This window comes from Cervus canadensis, chromosome X, assembly GCF_019320065.1.
Source record: "Cervus canadensis isolate Bull #8, Minnesota chromosome X, ASM1932006v1, whole genome shotgun sequence".
In the NCBI taxonomy this organism is placed as follows: domain Eukaryota; kingdom Metazoa; phylum Chordata; class Mammalia; order Artiodactyla; family Cervidae; genus Cervus; species Cervus canadensis.
This window is the reverse complement of record NC_057419.1, coordinates 36,749,722-36,766,534: the sequence shown is the minus strand read 5'-3', so window position 1 is coordinate 36,766,534 and position 16,813 is coordinate 36,749,722. Positions and strand designations below refer to the sequence as shown.

Here is a 16,813-nt window from a genome sequence, read left to right as displayed (position 1 = left end):
ACTTCTTTTTCTTGACATAACTTGATCATTTTTTAAAGTCTCAGTGCTTTAAATTACAATGCAATCTGAGATATTCCTACAGCAATAACAGAGATTATACTTGTTCACAAATGTAATTTGTTCACTTACCTTTATACTTCATAAAGCTTCCAAATACAGAATAAAGGTAAGTCAAGTAAAGAAAAGAGACTTCCATTAACCCTGACACCAGTAAATTGTCTCAATTTATAGTGTGCCTTTTATTTGTATTCTAGACAAATTGAGTGGTTTTTCTGAGATACATATTGTACCTCATCTATGGTTAGAAGAAAATTGGGAGGAAATTAGTTTAACTTATTTCTAATTTTTAAAAAAAATTATAGTAACTGAAAAAGCACAATGCTCCCAAGTATACAGCTTCTGCATTGAGCAGGAATCAAAATGTTATAACCCAAGTACCATCTAGACTCCTTGGGTGATGCCTTGAGAAGGTGGGGTGGCAGCCATTGATTCATTATTATAAGTCAGAGTCTAAAGCCTACAGCTACACATACTGATCTGTGATAACATGCTTCTCACCAGGTGATGGAGTGGGTGGGAAGTAAAGGGGTAGACTTTCAGATAAAGGGATCAGCATACGCACAGTTCTCAGAGAACTTTGTATTACATCTCTTTTGAGAAAACTAGAACAGACATCTGTGCTTGGAAAACATAAAGTCCATCTCATATGACTAAAGAAAATGGCAAAAGTTCAAATGACATGTTTCATATTTTGGATGGTTCTGCCCCAAATTTTGTGTGTCACTAATTGTCGAAAAAATACCAGACCTGTCTTGGAGTGGTTATGTGTTCTTGTTTTTTTTTTTTTTTTTTTAATTTTACATCAGCCAAAGTAAAGTGAGAGATCAGGACTACCACGAAAGAACAGAGGTGCAACATACTGCCTATAGGACATTTTAAAGATAGAGGAGAACCCAGTTTCTATATTTAAAAAAATTACCTCTTCTGTTTTGAGACTAGGGGATGAAAATAAACATATTCCAAAGATTTCTTTGTATGAACAGGTGACCCCTTCCCACAGTCTCTGTAATTAATTGAGAAATTAAAGTTGGTTGGCCTTTGAGATCTCTTATAAAAAAAAAGGCAGAAGGTCTTGGATATTTTGGAACAAGAGCCCACTATTCTGCCAAGACAGTGTGTTATTGTTATTGGAGTGTCTCTCAACAAAACAGTATTGAGTGGTGAGGACGTGATTTTGATTAGGTGGAATGACTCAGCTCTTCCCCTTAAAGAAGAGAGGACTGTCAGAGCCTTACTTACCTCATGATCTGGGATCTCAGAGGATAGTGTTTTCCCTAGGATGACCCCGGTCAAGTATGTCCAGCATCGAGCCGTGTTGGCAAGGTTATAGCCTCCTGTCTCCATCAAGAATTGTGAAGTTAGGAAAGAATAGTCACAAAACAGCAGGAGAGGGAAGGGGGGTAAGGAAGGAGAGAAAATGTTTTAATAAAAGGGCTAAAAAGATAATTCTAACTTGCAAAATTGTACCTATGCATCTTTAATGATATTTTTGAACCACTTAGTAGGCAGACTTAAGCGAACCAATCAGATCATGCAGTGTGGAACTGGGAAGTCCAAAGCCTACAAAGATCAAAAGACTCTCATCTCTGAATGAATATGCTCCAGAGGACTCCAAGCTCCTCAATTCCACCAAGAAACCTGTATCTTTTGAGATGACCTACTCAAAGTAAAGGTTTCTGTGATGAATTTTGTAACAATTCTATAAAATGACTGCTAGATGTGATTTGTATATTAAATCTATTGGCAGATACAGCCCTGGAAACCTCCAGGAAAGAGAAAAAGAAAATGCTGACAGAAATAGACTTCCTTCTTTTCATATCAGCATTCCTTTTCTCCACAAAACACAGGCATAGTGGCAGAGATCAAAGAGAATAAGATGAGGAAGGGAACTATTGATTGATGCTCTGACCCACCTCGTCAGGTCCTGTCACAGTCACCCAGCAGCCATATTATATTGGCTAATAATCAGCATATTTTTGTGCTGAATAGATGTGTTCTGCCATGCAAGGGCTAGAACATTGGCCTTTAGCTAAATTCCAAGAGTGTAAGGATAAAATGGAACAATTTCCTAACCTCAGAGGAGTCTGAGGGAAATACAATCTGGTCTATTTTAGGTAGGGTGACCATATCATTTATCACCCACAATAGTACATTTTTAAGAGTAAAAAGGGACACTATTAATACTTTTACTGGAATAACATGTAAAAATTGAGATATGGCCACCCTTTTCTTAAGCCTTTCTATTCCGTGTAAGGTCAGGGATGCTGGGGCTTCTGCAATGTATCTTTTTGGCTTTATTGGAGTCCACTGAAGTTTGGGGATGTGGCCCTCTCTGCCAATTGTCTATGTGTTATTGGGGGTTGAGAATTTAAGTGAAATAATACCAGTATTCCTTTAAACACTGCCAACATGGAAAATCTGAATTTATCAGATCAGCTTATTGGGTATGATTATTTGATTTCAAAAGGAATCCCCATAGGTTTTAGGTAGCAAGTTCTCTCTGGCATACAATATAATTTGCAAGAATTCCCACTTATGCACTGGTATTTTCAGGAATACACATATTGCATAAGAAGGGTTATATATTCTAAAGCCAAGACTTGGGGCTGAGAAAGCAAAGAGGCTTTGAAAGTTCTAAAGTAAAGGCTGTAACCTCAAACAAAAGTTGAATTCACACAGATGTATGTAGTGGAAAGAGCTTTTTTTCTTCCCTCTGGCCCTACCTGTATCATAATCACTGTCTTTAGTGCTGTCAAGGAAAGTAATATGTCCATAGTGCTTATCAATTTTATCTTTTCCCTGAGTTGAAGTTAATACATTTCTTGCCAGCTTTTCAGAAAGAGGTTGTCTCTTGTAAGCACCTTTAATTTCAATCCCTCTAGGGTTTGAAGCTGCCAAAGGACCATGCTTGGGTATTTATGTTAAATTCTCACTCATTTTCATAAGGCCTCCCCACAGTCTCCTTTAATTTGGTTTTTACAACAGGTTGACAAACAGCAAACTATTAGCACTTCCATAATACATACACTTTAAGCTCAATCTGCTTGACCATGTTATTTGAACACACTATTCATTTAACAAAATAAAGATTGTGCCAGATAGAAGATTCCAAGCAAAGCATCATCAAAGGTAGTTCAGGTTGTGAAAGGTCCTTTTCACAAGTGTGTAAATGCTTCTATTGAATAGACCCAGCTTTCTGTTGGTTAAATACTATAAAATATAAGAATACTCTGAAGGCAAGAATGCCCAAGAGATGCTTTAGATCTCTCAATTTTGCTTTATTGTAACAAATCCATGCTTTTTTAGTGGGGAAGAAGTTGTTCTTGAATTCAGCTTAGATATTCAATTAATTCATGTGTTTATTACTTGTATGTGAGTAGGGTTAGAATTTTAGTGGTATGTTTCCAAAAGATTAGAACTGGGAATCAAAGGTGATCCTGAGAGAAGATGGATCAAAGTCCACTGGGCTCAACATCCTCTTTTTTAAATAAGATTTGATGTCACCTTTATTCAAAGCACCTTTGCTTCAGGAATGGAAACTTAGACTTCAGAGTGTCAAGGAGTCAATGCACATGCCAGGCTGAAGAAAAATGTGTCAAGAGTACTTCCTTATGCTGAACCATGAAGGTGGCAGAATTCATTGACTCAGGCTTGTGGACCATGGCAGCCTGGTATTATCCAATCTAACAAAGCCAAGTTTTCCTTAGTGTCAATGGACAAAACTTGACAGAAGGTCAACAAATTCTCCTGGTGACCTTTCTTTGTACTTACCTCCTCCCAAGATGAGTGTTGCCAACTCCCACTGAAGGATGTACTTAAGACATTTGCCAATTCCCACTGGAGTCATGTTAAAGGAGCACATGGGATCCCCAGCTATTGTATCAGCTCCCAGCTGTAAGACCACTGCTTTGGGATTAAAGGCTATGTACACTTCCTTTAGTACACTGTGGAAAAGAAAAAGTAAATAAAATGTCAGAAAAAGATAAGTCTGTTTGGTCTAAGGTTGGTCGTGAGGGTAGTTGGAGGTATAGCTGAATCAGCAAATAGTGAAAGGAAAAAACCCAACTTGTCAATTCATCAAACTTTCCATCTAAAAGGGGTAAATCAGACTTTATGTAAAATATACCTCGATAAACCTGACATACTAAAAATTTCCCCCCCCACTTTCATCCTCACCAAGGACCAAATTTACTTTTCTATTTTAGAACTCAAATTTCCTTTAAATATCCATCTTAATTTAATTCAACAGCCATAGGACATACTGCACACCTTTACATTATTTTCAATCTGTGAAAATAGGACAATATACTGAATGAATGATTATTTCTGATAACTTAAGATTTTAAAATACTTGGAGTTTATCACCTACTTATCAATGAGGGCTGGTGAGGAGAATTAAACTCTTTTTGAAAGCATAGATGTTATCAGCTTACTTTTTATTAGGCTAAAGGACTTCTGGGTTATGAAATACAACCCCCCCTCCTCCAATTTGTATGTAACCAGGGTATTATAGGGAAGGAAACTGCAACAATTGAGCCAAAACTATAAATCTGAAAGCACTCCAAAGAACAAAGTGTAGTGGGTAATAATGAACATAATTTTGGGTAGAATCATTCAATGCTACCAAATCAACCTAACAGCTTTTTTGTTTTTTTTTTTTTGACAGAAGCCTTAGAGATGAAAAGGAAGTTATCACTGTGACAGATGACCTTAGTCAGGCTTCTAGCATTATCATTAATTGAATGTTGACAATGCCCAGAATGCATTCCTAGGAGTTATAAGGTCCCTGTTCTCAAGGGGCTTACAATCTAGCTCCTAGACAAATGCCAGTCCTCGAGGGCTTGAGTAACTCTTACAGAGACATACAAACAAGTGCAAATTAACATACTTCAGAGTTGAGAAAATGCAGAGTCAAAAAGTGATAAAAATGTTGCAGTTAATGACCCCTTCATAATCAACATGTCAAATTATACCAGTGGAGTAAAAACAGAAAAATTCCAGATTCTTCTGAAACTGCAAAAAGAATGCAGGGATATGAAATGCTGTCCTCCAAAATTCATATGTAACCAGGGCACTGAAAACTATTGAAAACTGCTCAGCTACAGAGGCATTCTTTGACTCAAAAGACCAGTTTGTTTTGATTTCTCATCTATGTAGACAAATATTCAGTGATTGTGGAGATTATAAGAATATTATAAAATTTATGACATATGATCCTTAATACAGAAATACTCGGGCCTATTCTCTCTTTCATGTGCTTATCTCCTGAGTGCAGAGGGAAGATAAGCCACCTGAATAGTTAGCCAACATTTGTTGAGCAGCTATACATACAGAGCACCCTATTAGCTGCTGCCAGGAGACACAGAGGAAGGCGTGATTTCTGTTTTAAAGGGGTTTATAGCTTGATGGGGAGGATGGGGAGGCAAGCAAGACTAATGTTTTTTTTTTCATTTTCATGCATTCCCTCATTTTGCACACATTTACTGAGTGCCCTCTGTGTATCTAGTATGTAACTGTACCAGATGCTGCAGGAAAAGAAAAAGATGAATATGACACAGTTCTTATCTTCATGTAGCTCAGAGCAGAGGGGAGGACTTGGACTATGTTAATAAATAATTAAAACATGATGAAAAAAGAAGTATCAGAGATGGCACAGAGGAGGAGGTAGTGTAACTCTTGTGAGGTCTTACAAGAGGAGAAGATGTACAATGAACCACCTATCAAAATGGCTAAAATGAAAAACAGTGAAAATATCTATTGCTGGTGAGGATGTGGAGAAACTCGATCACACATACCTTTTGGGTGGGAATGTAAAACAGTATAGCCACTCTGGAAAATAGTTTAGCAGTTCCGTCAAAACTAAAAATGGACTTGTGGACTTCCCTGGTGGTGCAGTGGATAAGAATCTGCCTGCCAATGCAGGGGACATGGGTTTGATCTCTGGTCCAGGAATGAGAAGATGTCACATGCTGCAGAGCAACTAAGTCTGCAAACTGCAACTATTGAGTCTGTGTGTCACAACTGCTGAAGCCCAAGTGCCCTAGAGCTGCACACTGCAACTACTGAGCCTGCGGTCTGCAACAAGAGAACCCGATGAGAAGCCCATGCACCATAGAGAAGAGTAGCCTCTGCTCACCGCAATTGAACAAAGCCTGCATGCAGCAATGAAGTGTAACAAAAGATAAAGAAAGCAATACAAACATAAAATGCCCTTGCCATACAATCTAAAAATTGCACTCTTGGGCATTTATTCTAGAGAAATTAAGACTTATTTTCATATAAGAATTTGTACCTGAATGTTCATAGCAGCTTTATTTTTAACGACCCAAACTAGAAACAACTCAAATGTACTTCAGCCAGTGAATGGTGAAACAAATTGTGGTATACTCACAGCACTGGAATATTGTTAATCAACAAAAAGAAATTCTTGACATGTACAAAAAACATGGATGGATCTCAAGGGAATGATGCTTGGTGAATAAGACCAATCTCAAAATCTGTATAGCATGATTCCACTTATTTATCATTGGTGAAACAACAATTAGAGAGATGAAGAGATTAGTGATTGCTAGGAGTTAGGAATGAATGTGACTATAAAAGGGTAGCATGAGAGCCTTGTGGTGATGGTACAGTTCTATACCTTGATTGTGCTAGTGGTTGTGGTTATGCAAAGCTACACGTGATAAAATCCCAGAGAGCTACACACACACACACGTGCATGTATAACTGGTTAAGACTGAATATGCTGTATAGATTGTACCAATGTCAACTTCTTGATTTTGATGTTATACTATAATTGTGCAAGATGGCAACATTGGAGGAGGCAGGAGGAAGAGTGCATGGGACTCGTCTATACATTTCGTTACAACTTCCTATGAATCTATGATTATCTTGAAATAAGTAAAAAAAAAAAAAAAGTCTAGGAAATATTTACTGGCACATGGGGTGAAGGTAGGGGAAGGAAGCAGCGAGGGTTGTGGGGATTATGGGTAAGGGACTAGGCTTAGAGGAAGAACTGCACACACCAGAGCATGAAGGCTTGGAACAGGAAGTGGTGGAAGTGAGGCTGGTAAGGTAAACATGATTTAGGGCACAAAGGCCCAGATAGACCAGGCAGGCTAATGTTTGGATTTTTACTTAGAGGCTATGAAATGTCTCTAAATTGTACCAATATTTTTCTTAGATCAGTCTCCCAAGGCAATAGAAATAAAAGCAAAAATAAACAAATGGAACTGAGTCAAACTTATAAGCTTTTGCATAGCAAAGGAATCCATAAGCAAAACAAAGACAACCTACAGAATAGGAGAAAATATTTGCAATTTATGGACTGACAAGGGCTTAATTTTCAAAATACACAAATAGCTCATACAATTCAATAATGACAACAAAAAATCAACCCAATCAAAAAATAGGCAGAAGACCCAAATACACATTTTTCCAAAGATATACAGATAGCCAATAGGCATGTAAAAAGATGCTCAGCAAATATTGTAAAGTAATTAGCCTCCAACTAATAAAAATAAATGGAAAAAAAAAGATGCTCAGCATCACTAATTATAAGATAAACACAAATCAAAACTATCTCATGCTGGTCAGAATGGCCATAATTAAAAAGTCTACAAATTTAAAAAAAGTCTACAAATAACAAATGCTGGAGAGGGTGTGGAGAAAAGGGAACTCTCCTACTTTGTTGGTGGGAATGTAAACTGGTGCAGCCACTATGGAAAACAATATGAATATTCCTTAAAAAACTGAAAATAGAGCTACCTTATAATCTAGCAATACCACTTCTGGGCATATATCCAGAGAAAACTCTATTTCAAAAAAATAAATGCACCCCAGTGTTAACAGTAGCACTATTTGCAGTAGTCAAGACATAGAAGCAACCTAAATGCCCATTGACAGATGAATGGATAAAGAAAATATGGTATACTGTGTTTGTATACACACACACACACACACAAAGTGGAATACTACTTGCCCATAAAAAGAATGAAATCATGCCATTTGCAGCAACATGGATGGACCTAGAGATTATCATACTAAGTGAAGTAAGTCAGACAAAGACAAATACCATATAATATCAGTTATATGTGGAATCTAAAATATAACACAAATGAATTTAGTTACAAAATAGTCACAGACATAGAAAATAAACTTATGGTTACCAGTCTACGGCCATACCACCCTGAACGCGCCCGATCTCGTCTGATCTCGGAAGCTAAGCAGGGTCGGGCCTGGTTAGTACTTGGATGGGAAACTTATGGTTACCAAAGGGGGAAATGGGTGAGGGAAGGATAAATTAGGAGTTTGGGATTAGCAGACACACACAAACAAGTATATAACTGAATCACTTTGCTATACATCAGAAAGTAACTCAACATTGTAAATCACTATACTTCAATAAAAAAAGAATTCATTAAAAGGTATGAAATGTCTCAAACATTGTGTGTGCACATGCACACATGTGCCATATGCACAAGGCATGATTAAATTTACATTTTTAAAAGATCCTCTGATTATAGCGCAGGATAAAGTGAAGTTTATCAGGAGGTTTTTGCCACCATCCAAGTCAGTGGCAGGAAGGCTCAGAGGGAAGAGTTGGATTTGGGAGATAGTCCTATGGTAGAATCAATCAGGCAATACACACTGACACACAAGAAAAGCATATGAGTGTTGGTACCAGTCCTGAGTGTTTGGTACTAGGGGAGAGGAAAGGATAAAGGAAGGCAGGTGTTACTGGGAGAATTGTTTTAATAGCAGCCAGGAAGGGAAAATGAGAATTCTTTTTTAAATGAGTGCTCAGGGCTTTAGATGGGTAGAGAAAAAGGTAATTAGAAGCTTTGAAAAAGGTGGGGTATTTTGTACACAGTGTAAATGTCAAAGCGCTAGAAATGAGGACAGCTCACCTCATGTGAGAGGACTACATGGTGGACACTCAAATTGAAAACTGGAAGTTTTCCTTTGGTTTAATGCTCTAATGGGAAACACTGAGGAAGTCTGAGACCAGTACTGATGCTATTCAAAACTAATGCTTATTAGGAATTTTGATTTTTGCTGTTGCCTGCAAGGCCAAAGAGAGGAAGACTGGAGGTAAAGATGTTGGTAAAAAGGGTCTTAAAGCATTCTGGGCACAAGAGCAACAGGAAGCATAGTGAGGTAAATTTGGAAAAAATTGAAAGGGTTAGGTGACAGATTGGTTATGGTGGGGGTCAAGGGAGAAAACACATGGCCCATTCTTCCAGAATTCACAGGGAACACAAGGACAGAAATTGGGTATATTCCTTATTTTTAACTTCCAAATTGAGTTTTCCTCCCTCTCATCAGTCTCTCCTCTTTTAAGGTCAATGTCATTTGCTTATACTAAGCAAATACTATCAACGTTCTTATCTACAGACCTATAATGTATTCTTTTCAACTTCCTTGAGGATTTTGGTATCTGGTTCACAATTTTTCTGTCTTTTCATTTCCTTGCTATCATTCTCTGCAGTTCAATATTCATTCACTCATTCAAATCTTGATTCAAGTACCTACTCTTCCCTATTCTGGGCACTAGAGATATAGAAACAAGCAAGACCCTACGAGTTCCTGGTCCAGTAAGGGAGGAAGACAGGAAAACAAATAACTATGATAAGTGCTACCTTAGTCATTCATTCATTCATTCATTCAAGAAATGTTAATAGAATGCTTATTTGCCACACACTAGGTTGGGCAATGAGTTTACTGCATTGAACAAGAGAGATATGCTGCTTCCCCCTGTGACCCTCCTAGTTCGCTGACATTAGTTTCTTCACCTTTTGAATAATAGTGATGTCCTTCTGCACTCTGTTTGACTTTTCCCTGGGCATAGTCATGCTTTGGAACATGATAAGGAAGCACTTGGAATTGCTTCACGTCTAAGACTCTGAACTACCTTTTCTGTGTACAATTTGCTATCCTTCCATGTTTCCTCCATTGAACTTACTCTTTATTCTCATTATAACTCCTGTGTCCTAGTCTTTCTTCTATTTTCAACATCCATCAGCCCACCTTTTGTCCTCACTCGTGCTTTACTAATTGTTTTGGAGAATATTATCTGTCATTTTAAACATACTTAATTCCCTAACATGTTTGTCATTTTAGCCTTATTAATCTTTAGCCTTTGGATAAATCACACTGTCAGAATTTTCAGCTCTGTTCTGCTGGAGAAAGCTGAGAAATCAAACCAGTTTCATCTTCTACAGCTGATGTTACAACTCCAACTTAACAAATTCCATAAACATTTATTGAGTGATTAACATGTGCCACTCCCTCTGTGCAGCTTGGCAACCATTTGCTTCACCTCCAATTGGTAAACAACTACATTTCTTGCAGCATCTAGTCTAATTTTTAAAAAATACAATTATACTGAAAGTAAATTCTTCATGCTAAAAAAATCAAACATAAAAGTCTATCAAATAAAAGGGGGAAAAATCTCCTTTTCCCCATCTTTACTCCCTCTCCAAAGGTAATTCCTGATTCATTACACATAGTTTCAATCAGCTCAGTCAAGGATCAGAAAAAGTTTGATATATATCTTTCCAGATCAAACTTTTTTCTGCTTCATGCTTAAGTGAGCTAGTCAAAGCTATGTCTAATAAATGCCTTCTACCTCTTTTCTTTACCTGAAAATGTCTTCCCTCATATTCCTTCTCTTCCTTGAGGCTAATTTCACCAGTTGAGCACTAGATCCTATTTCCAGTTGCTCTAAGAGCCATGTATCACCAATGAGATCTTTCACATCTTTAGTCTCTGCCTTCCTACTGATTCAGTTCCTTTAGGTTACAAGTTGTCCATCTCTTCATCCTGTTTTCTTCATCACAAAATTTGTCTACTTATTGGCTACCTATACATACTTCTTGCAATCCCGTTTTTTATCTCACTGCTCTCCTGAAATTGCTCTCCTGAAGGGAGAGACTAGACCTCTGTGTCATGATATCCAAAAGTCTTTTCTCTGTAATCTTTATCAACTTTTCAGGACCAACTGATAGTGCATACTGCTCAAAGATCTGCAGCTGGTCATCATCAATGGCTGTAGCTCCACTAAAGACTTAAACATTTTTTTTTCTTAAACCTTTATCGATATTCACATACCATACAATTCCCTCATTTAAAGGGCACAACTCAACAACTTTTAGTATACTCACAGAGTTGTGCAACCATCACCATAATGAATTTTAGAACTTTTTTTATTGATTGCAGCACAAGGCTTGTGGGATCTTAATTCCCCAACTAGGGATTGAACTTGGGCCCTTGGCAGTGAGTGTGCAGAGTCCTAACCAACAGACTGCCAGGGAATTCCCTGGAACATTTTTATCATCCCCCAAAAAAACCACGTACCCAACAGCAGTTACTACCCACTCCCACCACTCTTCACCCCCTGACCTTGGCAACCATGAGCCTACTTTCTGTCTCTAAGGATTTGTCTAATTTTGACCTTTCATATGAATGGTATTATATAATATGTGGTCTTTTGTGACTGGCTTCTTTCATTTCATTTAGCATACTATTTTCAAGGTTCATCCATGTATTAGTACCTCATTCGTTTTTATGGTCAAATCATACTCCATTATTTGTGCTGCTGCTGCTAAGTCACTTCAGTCGTGTCTGACTCTGTGTGACCCCATAGATGGCAGCCCACCAGGCTCCTCCGTCCCTGGGATTCTCCAGGCAAGAATACTGGAGTGGGTTGCCATTTCCTTCTCCAAATTATTATTTGTATATACCACATTTTCTTTATTCACCATTTATCTGTTGATGGACATTTGGGTTACTTCTATACTTTTTGGCTAATACAAGAAATGTTGCTGTGGACACGTTTTCATTTCTCTGAAATACCTAGGAGTAGAATTGCTGGGTCATATGGTAACTCTATATTTAAGCTTTTGAGGGAACTGCCAGACTGTTTCCCACAGGGACCGCACCATTTTACACTCCCCCCAGCAATGTATAACAGATGAGGGTTCCAATTCTTCTTTCACATCTTCACCAACACTTGTTATTTTCTGTCCTTGTTTTGTTTTTTAAACAATTGATTGTTTATCCATCAATCCTAGTGGGTATAAAGTGGTATCTCATTGTGGTTTTGATTTGCATTTCATTGATGACTAATGATGCTGAGTATCTTTTCACATGCTTTTTGGTCATTTGTATATCTTCTTTAGAGCAACATCTATGTAATTCCTTTGCCCATTTTAAAATTGAGTCATTTTTCTTTTTAATACTGATTTGTAAGTGTTGATATATTATAAATACAAGTCCCTTGTATTGCAAAAATTCGGTGAGAGACAAAGTGATAGGTAAGATGTGGATTTGTTAGGATTCAGAGAGAAGCACCCATTCTACAGGGTACTGCAAGGAATGCCGCCTGGCTAGGTTTTGCAAGCAGGGTGAATTCATATGCTAAAGAGTGGGAAGATCATCCCAGCCATTGGGGAACCACCCACTCCTCTGTCTTTTGACAGTGCCCCTGGTGGCTCAGAGGTTAAAGCGTCTGCCTGCAACGTGGGAGACCTGGGTTTGATCCCTGGGTCAGGAAGATCCCCTGGAGAAGGAAATGGTAACCCACTCCAGTACTCTTGCCTAGAGAATCCCATGGACGGAGGAGCCTGGTGGGCTACAGTCCACGGGGTCACAAAGAGTCGGACACAACTGAGCGACTTAACTTTAACTTTAGCACTGTTCTGGGCCTCCCTGGTGGCTCAGAGATTAAAGCGTCTACCTGCAATGTGGGAGACCTGGGTTCAATCCCTGGGTAGGGAAGATCCCCTGGAGAAGGAAATAGCAACCCACTCCAGTATTCTTGCCTGGAGAATTCCATGGACAGAGGAGCCTGGTCGGCTACAGTCCACGGGGTCGCAAAGAGTCGGACATGACTGAGCAACTTCACTTTCACTATCTTTAGTCTTTCTAAAGATGACTTGCAAAAATTTTCTCCCATTCTATGGGTTGTCTATTACTTTCTTGATAGTGTTCTTTGAGGCACAAGCTTTAAATTTTGATGAAATCCAATTTATGTATATTTATTCTGTTGCTTGTGCTTTTGGTATCATGTCTAAGAGAGCATTATCTAATTCAAGGTCATTAACATCTATATCCGTGTTTTCTCCCCAAGTGTTTTATAGTTTAAGCTCTTACATTTAGACTTCTCAGGCTATGTGGACTTAATTTTTGTATATGGTGTGAGGTATGGATCCAAATTCACTGTTTTTGCATGTGATTCAGTTATCCCTGCACCATTTGCTGAAAAGACTATTCTTTCCCCATTGTCTTGGCACTCTTTGAGTAAAATCAATTTACTGTACATATTTCTGAACTCTGAACTCTATTCCACTTCTCTGTATGTCTAGCCTCATTGCCAGCACCACACTGCTTTGATTATAGTAGCTTTGCAGTAAGTTATAAAGTTGGGAAGGGCTCCAACATTGTTCTTCCTTTTCAAGATATTTTTGGTTACTCCAGGTTGAATTTCATATAAATTTAGGATCAGGTTGTCGATTTTTATAAAGTCATCTGTGATTTACAGCTCCATTTTCACCATTCTGAACCTATCATCCTATTTCTCCTATTCCTTGTCTCTGCTAACAACACTTCATCCTTCCAGTAATTCATGTTCAAAACTCCTAGGCTCTTTGTGATTCCTCTCTTTCCTTGCTCCTCTTCAGTTACCAAACTTGCACCAATATCTCTCCTATAGCCTCCTTTCCACTCTCAAGGCAGTACTTTAACACTTATGACCTCCTTGTGGATTACACCAATAGCTTCCTAATTAATTTCTCTGCCTCAAGTCTCTTCCCTCTCTAATCCATCACACACATTCACACATACACACACACACACACACACACGCAGACATCAGATGAATTTTCCTTAGGGAAGGTTTTGATCAAGTTACTTCCTTACTCATAAACATTCAATATTTATCCACTGTTTTTGGGTGCATGCACACTAAGTTGCTTCAGTCATGTACAACTCTTTGCCACCCTATGGATTATAGTCCGCTAGGCTCCTCTGTCCATGGGATTCTCCAGGCAAGGATACTGGAGTGGGTTGCCATGCTCTCCTCCAGGGGATCTTCCCAACCCAGGGATCGAACTCACATCTCTTACATCTCCTGCATTAGCAGTCAGGTTCTTTTCACTAGCACCACCTGGGAAGTCCTTCCACCGTCTTTAGATGATGCCTAAAATTCTTAGCCTATGATTCAAAGTCCTTCATGATATGATTCCAGCCTACCTGTTGAATCTTATTTTCCAATAACTCCTTAACCCATATTCTTCTGTAGGCAAACTGAACAGTCCATGGTTCACCCCCCTCACCTTGCACTTTCTTTTTGTCATTCACTTCCTTGTGCCTGAAAGTCATCTTTCTACATGTCTATAGTGTATCTATTCTTTAAAGGCTCATTCAAATTCCATCTCCTTCATGAATAAAAAATGATAATAATAGCAGCTAACACTTACCAAGTACTTTATTAAAAACTGAGCACTATTCTATGTATTTTATATGTATTAGCTCATTTGACTCTCAAAACAATTTATAAAAGCCATTATCATTAATCCTATTCTATAGATGGGGAAACAGCAGCATAGAAAGGTTAAGAAATCTGTAGAAGATCTATAGCTATTAAATATCAGAGCTGGCTTTTGAACCCAGGCCTCCTGGCACAAGTCCATGTTCTAAATCACTCCCATATACTAGCTTCCACATTTTACTGTGCTTCATGTGCTTGTGCCAGCCACTTCACATGCTATCTTGTATAATAGCAGTAGCAGGCATTGCATTATTATTTTTTTAGTGTTAGCCTTCCTGAGCAAGCTCTAATTATACTATACCCTCATTCTAAAACCTTTGGCAATTCCCCAAATGCTTACAGAACATGGTACAAATTTTCATTGCTAAGAATTCCAGCTCCTGCACAAAGTGGTTCCCACCCACTTTTCCAATCTTCTTTGCAAATTGTCCCTCTCATGCACTTCACAGTCCAGAAAACTAGACTATTGCTGTTCTGTGGACAGAGCTCAGCCTTTTCTGACTTTGATCTGGTTGTACCCTCTGCATAGAGCTCTTTCTTGCAATCTTGCACATTTAAACTTGACTCAGATTTCATAGACACATACACATTTACACACTTTGTAAAGATACAGTGATTAGCTACCCTTTAGAAAACAGATCAAATGTTATCTCTTCAATTAAGCCCTTTTCTGAAGTATTTTCTCCCGTTGAGTACCCATCGCAGTTTATCTCTTATGGTTCTTATAACTTTCCACATTTCATTTTATTAGAACGTGTATGAACATGAATACACATGTGTATCTCTCTGTGTATCTATAATTTTCAAATTTCCACCAGCTTCTTTGAGGGTAAACTCAGTACTTTGTATATATAGGAGGCATTCAATAAATAGTTATTAAATGAATAAATGAATGAAATATCCCAGATTGCTTCTGGGAAAGTTTCCCTAACCACTGTAACAATACCATTTAGTACACTGCAAATCATTAATTTTAGGTTTTGGGAAAGTATAAAATCACTTACCCAGAAAGGAGGGAGAAGACAGGCATCTCATTATACTACATTAGTTACTTCCCCATAAACACATAAGATATTCATTTAAAATGCAATTATCTTGATGAGAAACCTGATTCCTCAGTATTGAGCAGTCTGCTTTTCAGACAAAGCTGTGCAAATGTGGAAGAGAAGTTGTGGCAGCTGTTTCTACACGCATTGGTCTGGGGAAGGTGGTTGGTGCTAGAGGCTGAAAAAAGCCAGGGGTGAAGGCATTAATGATGCTTTTAGATAAGAGGAAAAGCCCAAGAACCAAATTGTAGCATTATTCCCTTTTCTTTTACTCCATCATGGTAGATCATAGCTTCTATGGAGTGCCTTTGGGATCATTCACTGGTGCCACTTTACCTCTAATACCAGGGGTGGAACCTGGTTTTGCTTTATTTGTTTTTAAATACTTAAAATTCTAAAACATTTCTCTCAGAACGATGGGATGCCAGAGAGATGGTGTGACAGCTACTCTTAATCAATGCTGGTGATAGATTTAGTAACCCAAACTTGGCCCTCTATAGCCAGACCTCTAATGGGTGCACCTTCCCAGTAGATTCGTCTCCTGACTTTCTTGCTTGCAAACCAGCCTAGACCAGCCTTATCATCTTTATATATTCCAATAAGCATCTTCAGCACCCTCTGGAGACTTCCTCAACAGAAATTTAAAAAATGAGGAATTCAAAGTTGAAAAACCAAGGACAGGAAGTAGAGGGAAAGAAGAGAAAAATATTTGCTATTAACATGGTGAGCTTCCAAAGTCAAGCTGAGAAAAGTTATTGCCAACAGCAAAACATGGTGTTAGAGAAGACTCTTGAGAGTCCCTTGGACTGAAAGGAGATCAAACCAGTCAATCCTAAAGGAAATCAACCCTGAATATTCATTGGAAGGACTGATGCTGAAGATGAAGCGCCAATACTTTGGCTACCTGATGCGAAGAACTGACTCATTGGAAGTGTTAGGTAGTTAGAATAGAGAAAAGGAGTCCAAAATGGCGGTGGCTAAAAGACAAGGAAGAGAAAAACCTGCGAAAATAGAACAAAGGAAGGTCCAAGGATTGGAGTGAGGACCTCAGGTAGAAGAAACAGCACTCTTGGCTGGCCCAATTTACATAGGGCAGGCCCAGGGGGAGGAAAAAAACATAAAAAGAGGAGCTAAAGCTAGCTCGCTCTCTCCCGCG

General features: G+C 38.4%; 1 protein-coding gene across 1 annotated transcript in view; it reads right to left on the bottom strand.

Moving 5' to 3' along the window:
• HDAC8 (histone deacetylase 8) overlaps nt 1-16,813 on the bottom strand; it is a 179,909-nt gene that overhangs the window by 142,092 nt on the left and 21,004 nt on the right. Inside the window, exons 4-5 of the mRNA XM_043458020.1 lie at nt 3,832-4,004; nt 1,300-1,394 (exon numbers count right to left, since the gene is read on the bottom strand). Coding sequence (XP_043313955.1) covers nt 1,300-1,394; nt 3,832-4,004 — 268 coding nt within the window. The remainder of the gene's footprint in view (nt 1-1,299; nt 1,395-3,831; nt 4,005-16,813) is intronic.